Source organism: Dermochelys coriacea, chromosome 2 (genome assembly GCF_009764565.3).
Source record: "Dermochelys coriacea isolate rDerCor1 chromosome 2, rDerCor1.pri.v4, whole genome shotgun sequence".
Lineage (NCBI taxonomy): Eukaryota > Metazoa > Chordata > Testudines > Dermochelyidae > Dermochelys > Dermochelys coriacea.
In genome coordinates, this window is record NC_050069.1 from 186,576,451 (window position 1) to 186,593,058 (window position 16,608).

A 16,608-nucleotide genomic window follows, 5' to 3' on the forward strand; every position below is an offset into this window, starting at 1 on the left:
AAGGGTATGGGTTTAAAGGCTACGATATTTGACTCGTACTTGCACTCTCAAGGTTGGGTAGTTTTGTGGGCGGGGAAATACATAATTGTAACTAAGGATTTTGGAGGAACTTTCCTCCTACTCCCACCCTCAGAGTTATTTTGTAAATAGACAGTCATATTAAATACATGTATATAGATCTGTACTGCAGTTAAGTTATGAATAGAAAAGTTTCTATTCTTGTTTTCAGTTTGGTTCCGGCTAATTTATTGGGGTTTGCATGGTGTTACTGTGTTTATCTCTATTAGAGAAAAAGAATAAATTTTCTGATTTAAAAAAAATATTTTGCTTTTAACCCTCAGATGGATTATAATAAAGGAAATAACAGAAAGTTAGAATGACAATATTTAGTTAAGTTTAAACTTTTTGACTCATTTTATAATTATCTGAAAGTGTCTTGTCAGATTACAAATGTGTTCCAATACCTGTGCTTCCCCTTTTGGAGCTGTTTTGATCACCCAACCCACTCCCAGCCAAATTTTCCATCACTGTTTTTGTCTTGAATAAGAAAATGTTTCTGGCCTTTCATGAAAATTGCTTTTTTAAATCTTTATTTTTTTGCAGTCTAATATTACTTGAAAATATTCTCAAAGTTGAGTTCATATTTAATTGAAAATAATGTAATTCTTTAGTATTATGCAGTTAGAAAGATGGAAACTTGTATTTTGCTTTTGCAGCTTTGCTTCATCTGATTTATACACAAGCATCTGAACCTAATTCTTTAGTTGTGGAAGCTACTAAAATGCCTTGCTTTTTGCATAACACTTTTGTGGCTTTTTTCTCCTGTGTGAACTGACTAAAGCTTTCTTGTTTCCATTTGCCATCCATTTTTAATCTGCTCTGCTCCCTCCCTCTTCACGGATTATAAACCTTTACCCTAATCCTGCCTTTTACACTTGTTCAGGATCACAGTCTGCTAACCCCATTGGTGGTAAGACTCAAAATTTGTGTGTGCATTGTTGTTTGATCGTTTGTCTACATATCACTAACATAGGACCCTATTCAGCAGAAATTCCAGCTCACTTTCCATGGTCCTACGACTACTTAATTTAATGTAATTCTTAGAAGGCAAAAACGTTTCTTCTTTGTAACTGTGGAGTATCATCTTTGTAACTTTTTTCTTCCACTATCAAAATAGCACTGATTGCTTAGATCTGCAACTGCTCGTGCTACTGTGTGTAAGTGGACAGTTCTGAAGATAGCAGACTTCGCTGAACATGTTCGGAGAGTCCAGTGTACCACACAGTAGTGGTCAAGCAGATGTAACAAACATCTATACACAGCAGAGTGATGTATATAGCTTTTATATTGATCAAGCACACTTCTTGCATTTAGCGAAGGGGAAGGGTAAAGGATTATCAGGTTTTGCAAGCTACTTCAGGGAATCTGCTGGCAATTCTCTAGTACAGAAGACTGTTGTTCTGTATTCTGCAGGTCTTTCTGAATCAATTGGGATGGTCTGAATGATATGCAGAGGCTCTGCATGAGCTCTTAATTCTCACAAAAGTACACAAAGCTGGTAGAAATGTCATGTGTTCATCTCAGTAACAGAAGCTAGAAATGTTGTCTGTTCGTCTCAGTAACAGAAGCTAGGTTCATGAGTTCGTGCTGCATAATATTGCATGTCTCATTTTTGCTGAATAAGCCCATAGATAGAAGAGAGCATTTTGCTAAATAATCATTTCAAGTCTCAATTCAACCAACAAATCATATAGTCTATGCATGGTGCATTGTTTTCAGTCCCCCTCCCCCCCCACACACATTTTTTTCAGTCATTTCTTGCTATCAAGCTTTAATCATCTTGTGGTCCTAAAATATGCCTGTGGACTTCTTATTATTATAGTATCTTTGCTTTTTGGTAGTCCTTGTAATGTAAGAGTACTATGAAACATGCTTAAGCTAATAGACATCTGATAGCATTCCTTTGCCTACTCTGTTTTCTTCTTTTAATCAGGGCTAGCAAAATTATTTTAGGCTTCGTTTCACTAAGCTGATTTTGGTTAAAAATAGCTTTGCTTTTTAATTAAGATTTTTAGGTGAAATTGTTTTTATTCTGCATTTGGCAACAATGACATATAATTAAACTGATTATTGCTATAAAATACAGTTTTAATTAGAGTATCAGTAAGGGATATGAATGGACCATTTGTTAGGTATTAAAATGTAAGTTCCTCACAGCTGAAACTTCGAAGGATGAAGATAGTCTAGGTAAAAGTGACCAGTTTCTTCCAGTGGATGCAATATGTTAAAATCAAAGATCAAATTCTTAATAAATGTATAATTTTTATGAATAAAATTTGCTAAGGCACTTCAACAAAGAATTTTAAGATCTTGATCAGGTGTGTTTTTTCATAATGTGTTCCAAAGGTTGAAAATTGTATTTTTAAAAAAGCTTTCTTAATTCAATTTTTAGAATAACTTCTATGGAAGTCAGTGGGAGTCTTTCCATTGTCTACAAAAAGAAAAGGAGTACTTGTGGCACCTTAGAGACTAACAAATTTATTAGAGCATAAGCTTTCGTGAGCTACAGCTCGCTTCATCGGATGCATCGCATGCATCCGATGAAGCGAGCTGTAGCTCACGAAAGCTTATGCTCTAATAAATTTGTTAGTCTCTAAGGTGCCACAAGTACTCCTTTTCTTTTTGCGAATACAGACTAACACGGCTGCTACTCTGAAACCTGTCCATTGTCTACAGTCAGTGTTAGATGATTGGGCTCCAAGAGAGTAGGATTTGAAGAAATACCAGGACCTACTTCATCTTTTACTTGTTTAGAGAATACTGTAGTTATTTGTTGTGTTGTGAAAACCAAGGTGATCAGTCCAGGGATGTTACAGAACAAAATTATCTATTTGGTTTAACTACTGGTGGTTCGGAAAACAGCAATATGTGACCAACAGTGCCATATAATTTTAAAAATGAATACACAGTTGTTGTTCTACTATATAATCCCTATGGGTGCCCCACCATAGGATGTGCATATGCCTGTGCACTTTCAATCAAAGACTGTGAAGCGTCCGTGGGCATGCACAGAGAGATGCTTCGTGCCTTAAACAGGGAACATAAGGAATTGCAAGCCTGCCACCACAAAGTTCCTTTTCAGCCACTCGTGACTCGAAAGAGTCTGCTGTATTCAGCTTCCCACCTTCACTTTGTGAATTCTTCACTTTGTTTGTTTGTTTCAGTAATTCCTTTTAGTTATCTATTTTCATTGTTACCTTTATTTGGCGTAGCAACTGTTGCGTTGGTTGGGGGCAGGAGAACTTCTTCCCCTCTTCTTCTTCGATCTTTTGTTTTGTTTTGGAGCACAATTTGTTATGCCCCAAACCCCAGGGGTTGAGACTTGCCACAAGCTCTTTTCCCATATTGATGGACACTCAAGCTGCCTGTGATATTTGGGGGGACTCTCACAAGTCACAACCCTTCTAAATGCAAGGTCTGTCTAGATTTCAAAGGCAGATCCAGGAGGACAGGAAGACTAGTTTAGGACTAGACTTAAGCTCCTGTTAATAGGACTTGTCCTAGCTCTGGAGGTGTATGTTTCTCCCCCTCCAAGTCCCAGTACATTAGCTTCTACGTTGCAAACTGCCTCAGTCACAGTTGCTTTACAGCCCTGGTCAATAAAAAAGTGTACAGGAGGAGCAAGAATCTCAGGCTGAGGAGATCTCACCTCCATCTGTAAAGTCTTCATCTCCAAATGAGGTGATATTGTCACCACTGCCCTCCTATGCTGATGATTTTGGCTTTCCTGGATCTCATGAAAAGGCTAGTGGATTCACTTCAAATCCCACTAGAGGAAGTCTAAGAATTGGTGGACAGAGGTCCAGGCAGCAATGTCCAGACCATTAAACATCTTTGGGACTCAGCATCAGCCACCAAAAATACACACTATCTGCAGTACAGAGAGGAGACTTTGTAGGAGTTACTCTGGACTTCACAACAGCAAGATCCTACCTACTGAGGAGAGATTCTTCACCCTATCCAACTGAATCTCAACATTGCAGTGCAGCCCGCAAACAACAGTGAGAATTTGTCTGTAGGTCTTAGGCCACATGTCAGCCTCCAGGCATGTGACGACCCTTGTGAGGATGTACCTCAGGTTGCTTCTATATGTGGATAAGGACAGCGTATATTCCAGACTGACATAGCCTTTCCTAAAGTATCACAATGCCTTAGAAGGTGTTGGACTGTCTTACATGATAGAGGATCTGTATTGGAACCCCATTTTTGTATCCAGCACCTTTGTAGACCCTCACAATAGATGTATCTCTGGGATGGGAGCTCATCTACAGGGAGACTCAGCACAGAAATCAGTGCTCCAAATCAGTGTCCTGGACTTAAAAACAGATCGATATGCTTGCCAACACTTCTCTCTCACCATACAAAGTCACTCAGTCATGTTGGAGTAATGCTGGACAATGGGGCAGCAATGTATTACGTCAATTGCCAGGGCAGAGCAAGACCCCAGTCCTTATGTGCATAGTCATTAAGGCTGGAATCTGGTCTCTCTCTCTCTCTCTCTCATCAGATAGAAATATCGGCAGCCTGTTTACCAGGTCTGCACAATACAATTGCAGACTCTTTGAGTAGCCACTTCCGGCACGATCATGAATGGGAACTCAAGGACTCTGTCTTCCCCAGGATCTGCCAGACCTGAGTTATACCGGTGGGTAGACCTCTTTGCTACCCTGAACAAAATGAAATGTTTCCTGTTCTACTCCAATGGAAGTTACAGCCATGACTCTGGGGAATGCCCTGATAACAACATGGCCTTGTACCCTTCTTTGTGCTTCCTACCTATATCCTTAATCCTCAAAACTCTTCTCAAGGAGTGAGAGCTAGCCTCGTATTACCTTCTTGGCTGAGACAGGTGTGGTACTCAAACCTCGTCCACCTCTTGGAGGTAACACTGCTCAAATTTCCTATTACAAAAGACCTATTGACACAGGTCTTCATCCATCCCATCCCCTTCTCCCTGAATCTGAAAACCTGGCTGCTCAGTGACTCTCAAGCATGGAATTGACCTTTTGGATAGAGTTTAGTCAGTTTCCTTATCTAGTGGAACGCCTAGTACTCATAAAACTTGCTTGCAAAGGTGCAAGCACTTCCAATCATTGTGCTCCCTCATGTTTTCTAAAGCCTAGTAAGTTCTGCTTTCTAACATCCTGGGCTATCTATGATTTTGGCAATTAATTGATCTTTAATTTTCCTCAAGGGCAGATTGGAAGAGGCCCTGAAGGTTTTTCACCTTCCTCTGTAGCATGGGGCACAGGTCACCTGCTGGAGGATTCTCTGCTCCTTGAAGTCTTTAAACCATGATTTGAGGACTTCAATAATCTCAGACATAGGTGAGAGGTTTATTACAGGAGTGGGTGGGTGAGATTCTGTGGCCTGCAGTGTGCAGGAGGTCAGACTAGATGATCAGAATGGTCCCTTCTGACCTTAATATCTATGTATGTATGAATTAAAAACATAGGGTTTCTCAATGAGCTCTGTCAGAGTACATCTGTCATCATCACAGCCTTCCACTCATCTATTTAGGGCTTCTCAGTCTTTGCTCCACCCTACAGAAACCAGATTTCTTCAAGGCATATACAACTCGTTTCTGCCCATTCGTCAGCAGGTTCCCCCGTGGGATTTCAACCTGATTTTGATTGCCCTAAAAATATCCCCCTTCAAACCAATGGCAGCCTGCTTTCTCACCCCAAAATTTTGTACCTAATTGCCTTCACCTCAGGAAGGTGAATGGGAAGATCTCCTGGTGGACCCACCATATACCAATTTCTACAAAGACAAGATTATATTACATCCCCATCCTTGCTTCCTCCCAGAGGAATATGACATTAACCAGGAAATTCACCTACCAGTTTTCTGCTCAAACCTTGTGCCTCCAGAGAAGAATCAAGCCTTTGTCCGCTGAATGTCACGAGGGCCCTTTCTTTCTATCTAAACCATTCCAGGTATCTCCCAAACTATTTGTATCAATTGCAGATAGGTTGAAGGGTCAACCGATTTCCACACAGACTGTCTAAGTGGGTTTTGAATGCATCCTGACCGGCTCTGAAAATGCTGCTGTTCAGAGTAACAGCACATTCCATTAGTGCTCAGTCCAGATCTGTAACTCCACTGAAGGATGTTGCCAAAGCAGAAATCTGCAGGACTGCTATTTGATCTTCTGTACATGGCTTTACCAAACATTACTTCATCTTATCTGCTTCCTGAGATAACTCCTTTGGTGATGCAGTTTTTTTGTATGTCCTGGACCTACCTCTTCATTGAGCTTCTGCTTGGGTGTCTCCTACAATGGAGCACCCATAGGGACATATTCTCGAAGAAGAAGGAAAGGTTACTTCCTTACAGTAACTTGCGTTCTTTGGGATGTTTTGTCCTTAAATGTGCTTTACCTCTGGCCCTCCTTCCCCTCTGCTATGGAATTCAGCTTCGCTTTCAAGATAACTGAGTAGTGGCAGGCTGACATCTCCCTAGATGCACTCATTCAGAGCAGGAGGAACCACTCTGTAGAGGCAGGGGCTCACAAACACTACTTTGCAGTCTCCAATCGAGAGTGCATGGGCTTCAATATGTCCTAGGGTGGAGCTCGCATAGGGACAAAACCTCTTAAACTCAAATTGCTGTAAGGTAAGTAACCTCTCCATCTTCACATTCAGGAATATTGGATGCTTTTGTAAATACTAGTGAAAAGAATAATATTTTTGGTGTGCGGTTACAATTGCTTGCTATGGTGCTCATATAGTCCTAAATACCGTGATAAAGTTTTCAGACTTGCACAGATATTTTTATCTATACCTTGTGAGAGGTGCTTTATTTTTAAGACTAGATGTAGATCTTACAGATTTTCTCAAATTTTACATTTTATCTTGTAAGTTCTTCCAAACTGTTTTTTCAAACCATTTCAAACATGTTGTTTTTCTGTCTTTTTATTCTTGCTATTTATCTGAAGCTATTTATTTTTACTTATTTTGCCTTCAGCTGGTAGTCGATCTGGATCTCCTGGAAGAGTTTTGACTACAACTGCACTTTCAACTATGAACACAGGGGTTCAGAGAGTGTTAGTCAATCCAGCAACAGCACAAAAACGGAGCAAGATCCCACGAAGCCAAGGATGCAGTAGAGAAGCAAGTCCTTCTAGATTGTCAGTAGGTAAGAACTATCAAGTAACCTCTTAGGTTTCTTTACAGATGATATTACTTTATGCATTTGGTGCCTAGTTACAGATGGTGGGGCTGGAAAACATATAATTGAAACTCTAAAATCTGACTGGGAACCCGCAGAGCCAACTCCCAAGGGAGGCCTACAATTTGCAACACGCTTCATATTTAAGGTGGGACTATGAAGTTTGCTGTTCTCGGAATGCACTGATCTATGCCTCCATGCTTACTCTTAAACTCCTCCCAAAAAGAGGAAGGAGCACGTGAATCGGGCCCCTATAAATATTCAGCGTTGTTGGGAACCCTCAAAATCTTTATGGCAGCCTGGAAACACTGAAAACTGGGAAGAAGACATCAAGACAATTAGCATCCTTGAAATACTTGTTTAATATTGTGGGGGGGGTTGGGGGGGGTGTAAAAATGAATGTATTATGCTTAATATTTCCCCCAAGTACAGCCTCATGGTATAACTCAATTATCTATACTCTCTTGAAATATGTCAGTAAATAAAACTGAGGTTACTGCTATCCGTAACCTGATTTTCTGTAGTATTTTTATTTAATTTTACCTTACCTTTACCGTAAACTGAATTATTTCCCCCTTTTTAAATAGATTGTTGTACTGTACTTTAGTGTAGCAAAAGCAACATTTATTTCCACATTAAAAAAGAAAAATTAGCTGGAACTAAACTGAGTAAGTTCTGAATGAACTACTGTTTGTATGCTCTTCACAGGCTGTACTGATCAATGTTGCAACTGTAATCTGAAAAAAGTTACCATCCTTTTAAAGCATTTTTCAACTTTCTTTAGAGAGGTTCCAGATTCACATTAGTGTATGTTGTGGAGAAGATACTTTCATCTGAACTGGCTTCATTTAGTGCAATTCGTCAAATTCATAAAATGTCAGAAGATAATACTGTAATGCTACATGAATAGAGGCAACGTCTGTTCTTAGAAATACGTAATTGATCTGATTTATTTCACAAACAAAATTACATTAAAACTACAACTTTTCTTGTGTCTTCTCCCTTTCTGTGCTGCTGTTTCTCTGTACACTGAATCATACTAGCACGAGGCAGCCGCATTCCTCGACCTAGTGTGAGTCAGGGGTGCAGTCGGGAGGCCAGCCGTGAAAGTAGCAGGGACACAAGCCCTGTCCGCTCTTTTCCACCCCTTGGTAAGTACTTCGAGACTTTGTTGTGCCTATTTATGCCTTTCATTATCTGCATCTAATGAACCCATGCCTTCTTCATTTATCTTATAGTAGGTAACCATTATTTTCTCTTCCTTTGGAGTCATTTGCCATTTACTTTGCTAGAGTATCAATCAACAAGTGAATGAAATGCGCATTAAAAAAGTAAATGTCACACTGGTGTTAGTCTTATCCTTTACACCAAGAACCCGGGAAGATAACTTCACCACACAGTTCCTAGATTGAGGCTTTAAAAAGAGAAGTTCTGTTCTGAAAAGTGACTGTAAAAATAGCATTGTAAGATGATAGGTTTTTGTCTTGATTTCAATATCAAATGCTTACATAAAAAATAAAAACCTTACTGTGACTCGGTTTTCTTGTGCTCAAAACCTCGGTTTTTCTTCCTGGTCCCTGGATCAGATAGATTAGATTGATAACTGGTTTTATATTACAGGAATAATAGGAATTATAATGCAGTTACTAAACAATTCTATTGATGGAAAAGAAAAAATATTGCTATATTGTCACTCTAGTGCTAATAGAAGTAAAACAAAAAGATTAAAATTCTATTTTTTGTCACTAAAGTAAGTCAGTATGAATCTCAGTGCAGATTGGTAGCAGATCCATTGAGTTAGAAGATGCCAGTTTCATGCAGTCATTTTTCAAAGCAGACTTTTACTGTAAGAATAGTCTCTACATTTTTTGGAAATAAATGGAAACAAATAGTAAGGGCTTTTTCCAGAGTGGGTGTACCTAAATCCAGTTTTGAAACCTATTTTCAGTGTCTCAAAAAAAGCATAGTGCACAATTAACATAGGTCACTACCTGGGGGAGAGGAGGCTGGCAACTTCTTTACATATCAGATTTGCACAACCACAGATACTTCAGACTTCTTTCCTAGAGCTACTGTAAACAATGACACAGCTTTCACATGCAATACTGCAATTTACTGGCCTGACACTTAAAATATTTGCAAGTGTCAAACTTTACAAAACCCAAATGGAAGTACAGGAAGCACATAGTTGGCTTTAAAAAAAAATCAGTAGATTCTAATCATAAATCATTATATCTGGATGAAAGTTGCCTATGATTTAGGTAACAAACTTGTCTTGAAAAGATTATTTTAGTTGGTTTTGAGCTCCTTCTGTAAGGTAGAAAATGTATCCCTTGAAGGTTCTATTTGAAATTTACCTACTTTGTATGAATTTATAATAGATTTTTAGTTCCTTCTTTATTTCTTCCCAGTTCAGTATAGTCTACAGCAGAGATACCTTGCTTCCAATTCCTCAGCTCACTCCCAAAATATTAAGATCTTTACTCTATTTTCAACTTCAAATTGAGGCAAATGTTCCTTATTAGCATCTGAAAGTCTGATCTTTATTTTGGGCTGTTAAGGCCCTTTGCTCCTGTCAGCCTTATTTTTACTGGCAAAGGGTTGGGTAAATAAATGGAAATTGTCTCAGTATCTGATGCTAATTTAACCAGATGCTTTTTAATCAGGAAACCTAATGAAATGAGCAAGTTACATAGGATCCACTAGTCAACTCTTTATTAATATGCAACTGATGCATATTAATGTTCTGTGGTGTATTACATATATGTTTTCAAAAAGCAGAGTGTTTTCAGATACTTCTATCCTGCTTTTGCTACTCTGCAGCTTGAATTTGAACAGTTTAATTGCTTGCATGTTGTATATAATTGACATGTTATGCCAAGCCAAATGCTCCATATTTTTAAGACATCATTATTAAAATAACTCTATAATGATGATGATAGACATTCGGTTACTGGGAGAGCTGTTACTTGAAATGCTATTTCTGTTGTTGTTAATGAAGTTTTTAACCTCTGTGTGCAGATGCCAAATACCACGAGTAGGTTGTATCTCTTGCTTGTATCAAGAATGTAGAATAACCTCTATGGAAATCAAGATTTAGTAAAAATGTCTGTTCCTGAAATAAATATTACAGGACTTCTTACCTTTCTATTTCCTGATTTTTGTTTTCAAATTTCCCTAGTGATTAGTTAAGCCAGTTTGTCTTATTCCATATAATTAGTCTATTGTCAAAAATGTATTTCTTTAAATAATTCTGCAGACCTTATTCTCTCGAAGTTTCCACTGATTCCAATGGAACGTAGATTTAAGTAAATCAATTGTCTCAGTGATTAGTTTTCTTTTATAATGTATGTGACAGTTTTACATATAACCCTTCTACAACTGTAGAGTGTTGTTAATGTCTCCCAAAAAAGAATATTTTGTTTGTGTAATGTCTCAAGTTTATTCCATCTCTATGTATAAACCTTTTTGTAATCCCACATCACAGTGGGATTACAGATGCTGATATCGAAGAAGTGAGGGGGGAGCACCTATTTTAATTCACTCTCTGAGAAACAAGTGATTATTGATTTATTATATACAGTTAATTTTAAAGGTTTATGTTTTTCAAGATTGCCTTCTAACTTCTTTTGACCAGAAAGTACATGATTTTTTAGTCCTTTTCAACATTTATCATTATAACAAATCTTCAAAAATTTGGTAGAATAATAACCGAATTAAGTAATTCGAGATGGTCCATTATAATATCAGGAGTACAAAGAACACTCTTGAAGAAAAGATTGTGGAATAAAATCACCTTTACCTGTTATAATACGTTACAGCCATATTTTAGCATATTTTTGGCTTGCTTGCTTTATGTATTTGTGGAGAGAGAGGTTGTTTTAAATAGAATTCCTAGTGATATTATGAACTCTTAATTCATATCTTGAGTGGAAGAATTGAATTTTCAGTGGAAGATTATAGAGAGATTGGTCCCACTATTGCATGTGTTCAAAGCCCTGCAGATAGCATATGTCACTGCCATTAATTTTTTGTTGTCTTTTTTCCTGTTGAGGTCTAGTCAAGTATGCTGGCATATGATTGCCAAAGAACCAAGCATCCAGTAATACAGTTAGTGGGGGAGAAGAAACCATACTTCATAAGCATAAGCATATTTATGTTGATACAAAATATATTAGACATTGCTTAGTGGATTACAAAAATTACAATGAAAAAATGTCATCTATTGCATACTAAGGGGGCTTGTCTTCACAGTAAAGTTATAAGGGGGGAATGTTACCCGTAACTTGAGTCCTGTCCATACCAGGACTGATTGATTTAAATAACAGATTTTATTCATTATTTAAATCAGCAAGCGGGTGGGAGGGGCGCCTGTCAAGGGACGTGGATGGGGTTGGGGCAGTCGGGGCAGGGTGGTTGGATTGGGGTGGGAGTCTAGGGGGGTTGTTGGGGGGTGGATGGGGTCAGGGCAGTCAGGAGACAGGGAGCGGGGGGGTTAGATAGGGAGTGGGATTTGGGGGCAGGGGCAGTCAGGGGACAAGGAGCAGGGGGGGTTGGATGAGTCAGGGTTCTGAAGGGGGCAGTTGGGGCAGGAAGTCGGAGGGGCGGATAGGGAGCGGGGGCTAGGCTGGTTGGAGAGGCACAGCCTTCCCTACTCTACCCTCCATACAGTTTCGCAACCCCAATGTGACCCTCTGGCCAAAAAGTTTGCCCACCCCGTCCTAACCCCTCTCCCCGGGTCCCAGCCCCCGACCCCAGGTCCTTCCTGAAGCTTGAACATTGTGAATCAGTTGTTTGCGGTGCTCTGTCAGCGCTGGGAGGGAGGAGGAGGAGGAGTTGGTAAGCATGGGGCCACTGGCACGCAAGAGCGGAGGGGGGGAGGAGAACTTGGTGCTTGGCGTTGGTGAATGCTCTGCACCCACTAATTTTTTCTCGTGGGTGCTCCAGCCCCGGAGCACCCACGGAGTCGGCGCCTGTGCCGGACCACGGATGTTGCTGGACCAGGGAGTGCCGAATTAGAGAGGTTCAACCTATACCAATATACATTGTAAAGACTGAAAATAATACAGATCCTTAATTCAGTACTTGACATTGTGACGTACTTATTAAACTTGAGTTGACTTCAGAAATTAAAGATATTTTCACCTGATTCTAAATGTAATTTAAAAAGCAGCACTCTTTAATCTCATTAAAGTTTGAAGAGACTAATTGATATAGCATATATTTATTTATTTAAGTAGAATAATTGTAAATTTAGGCCTTAATAGAGGTTTTATTTTCAAATTTAATTTTAGAAAGGTTTATTTTTAATACTTTATTTTTTAAAATTAAATTAAAAATGATTTATTTTAAAAAAACCCACAACACTTTTTAAATCACTTTTTTTATCCAGGCACCAAAAAAACATTAATTTGAGCCTAGTGGTACTTTTTAAATTGAGTTAGCTAGCCTTTCCAGGATATAAGCTACAGCTCAAGCTAGCACAACTTGTCAGATGTTCATACAATAACTCTGTGCAGTAAACTAATTAGTCTGTGCAGCTCAAGTATTATTTTGCAGTGTGGCTGCTGTCATTCAAGCTAGGCCCTTCAGGGTAGACAAGTCAAGTTAACTTTGCTGTTAAGATACAGACTCAGTGAGCTGTTTTGAAAGGGTCATATAGGGGTGTATATGTGTGTTTTGCTTTGAATTAAAAAAGGGAATGTTTGCTTTTAATTTTCTGCAACATGATTTGGCTTCTGTACAATAAGCCACTATTATGTAGTTGAGGGACTTGTTTTCTGAAACTTTTTCATGTTTTCTCTGTTAATTTGTTCTATTTCATGCAGTATTGCTACATCTGTTTCCTAAAAAGTATTCTCTTTATCTGTACAGTTATCACTGTATCTCACTTCCATGATAATAGATAGGGTTTATATGATCCTGTTATTGCAGCTTCCAGGCATCACTCCAGATCTACTGGTGCCCTCTACACCCCAGAAGTATATGGGGCTACAGGTGAAGGATGAGTACACTTTGCTGTCATCTGTGCAGTCATCCTGGATATTTTTTCCCATTTGGTTTTCCTTACAATCCATTTTTAAAAAACATTATTTACATTAATTTGAGTTCTGTGTTTTTGATAATCAAGGTAGATGTGTACATATTGTAAGCTTTTCTTTCCCAAGGTCAACCCTCTGTGCCCCCCCCCCAATAATGTATTTACAGTTATTTTTACTGTCAGATGTACTTTATTTTAGTTTCTTATTATTTGGTATTTGTAGCACTTTTTATGCATGTAGTTCTCTAACATAGCGCTGTTGGTAGCCCTCCTTTTATATTTGCTTTTTATTTAAAAAAATAATTAAAAAAACCCAAAATGATTGATATATTTTAACAGGTGCTCTTCAAAAGAAAAATAGCTCTATAGTGCAGTCCCAACGCCTCAGTTGAGTCTCTTGATTCCTTTCTCTCATAGTACAAATATTTATCAGACATTCTATTTAATCATTGATTAATTTTAGTGTATTTTTCCCATTCTTTTGCTGCAAAAATACAAATCAAATAATTGCCACATAATTTCATTTAACTGAAAATTTAAAAAAAGAATTGAAGTAGATGAGAGCACTTGTCAGTTACTATCCTTCTGGTTGGGTTTTTTTAAGTGACTAAAATTCTATTTTCCATGTTGCAATTCAGATTGAAATTTCAATTATTTTCTTATTCTGTTATGACAGGTACAGGTTTTGGGATCAGTCAGTCAAGTAGATTGTCATCATCGGTTAGTGCTATGAGAGTTCTGAACACAGGTTCTGATGTAGAAGAAGCAGTAGCAGATGCATTGGTAAGAATCCTCCATTTATCATTTTAAGTAGACTATAAACTTTGACTTGTGTGATCACTTATGTAGATATATATATAATATACAATTTATGTGTGTTTATATGCATTCTGAACTGTGAAGCAGTTTAGTTCCTTAGGTTTGAAATTACATTTGTTTACCTGAGCTAGCTCATTGAAGTGGAATTTTGATTAAATGATGGCATGAACAGCTAGTGTAATACAAGACGAGTGATTGAAATTTGTTTCCCTTTGAATAAAAACTAAAGCTCTGAACAAGCAAATTAGTGATGTGTCCAAAATCTGAAACTGTTCCAATATCTTCTCTAGATTGTAGATTCTTTGGGTCTGGTTTCCATTTTCTATGTCTTGGCTCAGAATTATGTTAACTAGGGAAATTTAAAAAATAAAAACAAATGTTGAAAGTTAAGTTGTTCTGCCATTGTAACTCTGTAGAACAAAAGGCAGACTTGTGATTCGAAGACTGACTTGGCTATAGTTTTATATCCCAGCTATTGTCAAGTTTACCAATCCACATAGTACTCAGTCTGCAAGGAGATCCGTTTGGGATTTGCCATGATAATGACTGTCAAATTGATACCACAACTTTAAACCTATTAAAACATGGATGATAGGACACCTGTTTACCTTGTAGATCAGCACAACACAACAGGAAAATAAATATATATGCATATAAATTTGGTAACGTCATATTTATCATATGCTTTCTAGTATCTAAATGTATTTTGCCAGTTATACAAAAAATGAAGAACCTGTTTACTGGAGCTAAGCAGCATTGAGATTTTTGTTCCATGGAGAATGCTAGATTTTGAAAAAATTTCCATTCTATAGCAGAATTGGGTAAAAAAAACTTAAAATATTTTGTGGGGAGCTGGCCAGGTAGTGAATCAGTCAGACAGGGAACTGGCAGCTCACCTCCTCAAGAGGCCCCAGCTCTGCAGTGCCCCATTAGGTAAGCTAGCGGGAGCTGCCAAAGAGCTGCAAGCCTGGGAGCCAGGAGCATGGAAGTCTGGGCTCCACAATTATCTTCAGCTGGGTTGCCAAGGAGTCCAGCAAACAAGTTGGCAGAAAAACAGGTCAGTGGGTTTCCATTGGAAATGTGCCTGATTTTCCATCGGAATGTTAACAAAATGGACACAGTCCCACAGATGTCTCAATTTCAACTAATTGACACATTCTGATGAAAGAAGTTCCATTAGTGAATTTCCAACCAGTCCCACTTATTTACCTTTCTTTGATATTTTTAACCACCCAAAAATAAAAAGTTGATTTAATATTTTGAAGGGATTTTCTTTACTTTCTTCCTCTGTTAAATCAAGTCTGGTCTAGGCATATTTTACTTTTTTGTTGTTGTTGTTTCTGTATTTTGTTAGCCTTAATTTCACATTAGCAAATGTTCAAATTCAGATTAACCTGAAATCAAAGGAGGTCTACTGTGTTTTGTCTTAAATTGGTATTTAGCACGTTGATAAGTATTTAAGGCACCTGTTGCCAAGGTATCTAACTGCTGTATGGAACACCCACAGTTTTATGGCAGACAAATTGTTTAAAATGCTATTTAAAAAAACCAGCACCAATGTGCAAACAAACTGCAGGCCTTTAAATACTGTTGGATCCAGTTTTGAGTTCTCAAAGGAAAAATAATTTGCATTGAAATCCCATTCTGTCGAGGGCCTGTAGTACACCACTTACATTCATAGTCATCAGTTAAGTGACTCCTTGCTTTGTTTCTTCTTGTCCATTACTTTCATCGGTCATTGTGCTTTATAGATTAAATGTTTGGAGGACATAGGTTGGCAGAAACCACTCTGAGTCAAAGTTATTGTATCATAGCTTTTTAAAACTCCTATACCTGTACCTTGGCTGAGATAGAAGTCAAGAAAATTTTCTCCCCTTCCTCCATTGCATCTGAAATCCTGTCAAGCAAAACTGTTCAGGATGTGACTGACAGTTTGGTAAATCCTGGCTATCTGCACTCAGAAACTGTCAGGTACTTCTGTTAGTGCAAAACTTTATGGATAAGAACAATTAAGATTCAGTCTGTCCATGTGTGTGATGGGAATGTCTGTTCCTGAATTTTGTCTTCTGCTACTGTTTCACTCATGAGGTTTTAGAAGGCTGCCCACCTGAATGAGAAACTACCAGTTTTGTGCTTCTGGTACTAGGAGATCACACTAATAAGGAATGCCTCTCCAGCCACTGGAGAAGGAAATGTCATCTGTACGTCTATCCACCATAACCTCTTGTAGCAAAACCCCTGGTATGGGTGGTCCCCAGTCTTGCTCTGATTGGTAGTGACTATCCATTTGGATGAGAATCTGGCTCTGAGTTTATTTTGCTCTGATGCAGTACAGGAGTCTATCCCTCTTCAGGTTCTTGAAAAGGTAGAACTCCAGTGTTATGACATCTATTTGTAAATATAAAATATTTGTAAAGTAAATGGACCTAATTCACCCCCCACCCCACAAAACTGCTACACTACCATTTCAATTGCGAGGCAGGTTTATTGTGTTCCTGTTTATTTGGCAACTGTTT

At 38.3% G+C, this 16,608-nt stretch overlaps 2 protein-coding genes across 51 annotated transcripts in view; one reads left to right on the top strand and one right to left on the bottom strand.

Annotated features, from left to right (window-relative positions):
* Positions 1-16,608, top strand: part of CLASP2 (cytoplasmic linker associated protein 2) — a 274,460-nt gene that overhangs the window by 175,136 nt on the left and 82,716 nt on the right. For 19 of the 50 annotated variants that reach the window (XM_043508818.1, XM_038392172.2, XM_043508819.1 and 16 more), the window contains 3 exons: positions 7,030-7,200; positions 8,277-8,384; positions 13,950-14,056. In XM_043508818.1, the coding sequence (XP_043364753.1) occupies positions 7,030-7,200; positions 8,277-8,384; positions 13,950-14,056 (386 nt within the window). Of the gene's footprint in view, positions 1-943; positions 971-7,029; positions 7,201-8,276; positions 8,385-13,167; positions 13,231-13,949; positions 14,057-16,608 lie in introns of all 50 variants that reach the window. The other 31 variants (XM_038392153.2, XM_038392156.2, XM_038392165.2 and 28 more) reach the window with 5 other exon arrangements.
* FBXL2 (F-box and leucine rich repeat protein 2) overlaps positions 1-16,608 on the bottom strand; it is a 463,505-nt gene that overhangs the window by 135,572 nt on the left and 311,325 nt on the right. The window lies entirely within an intron of this gene.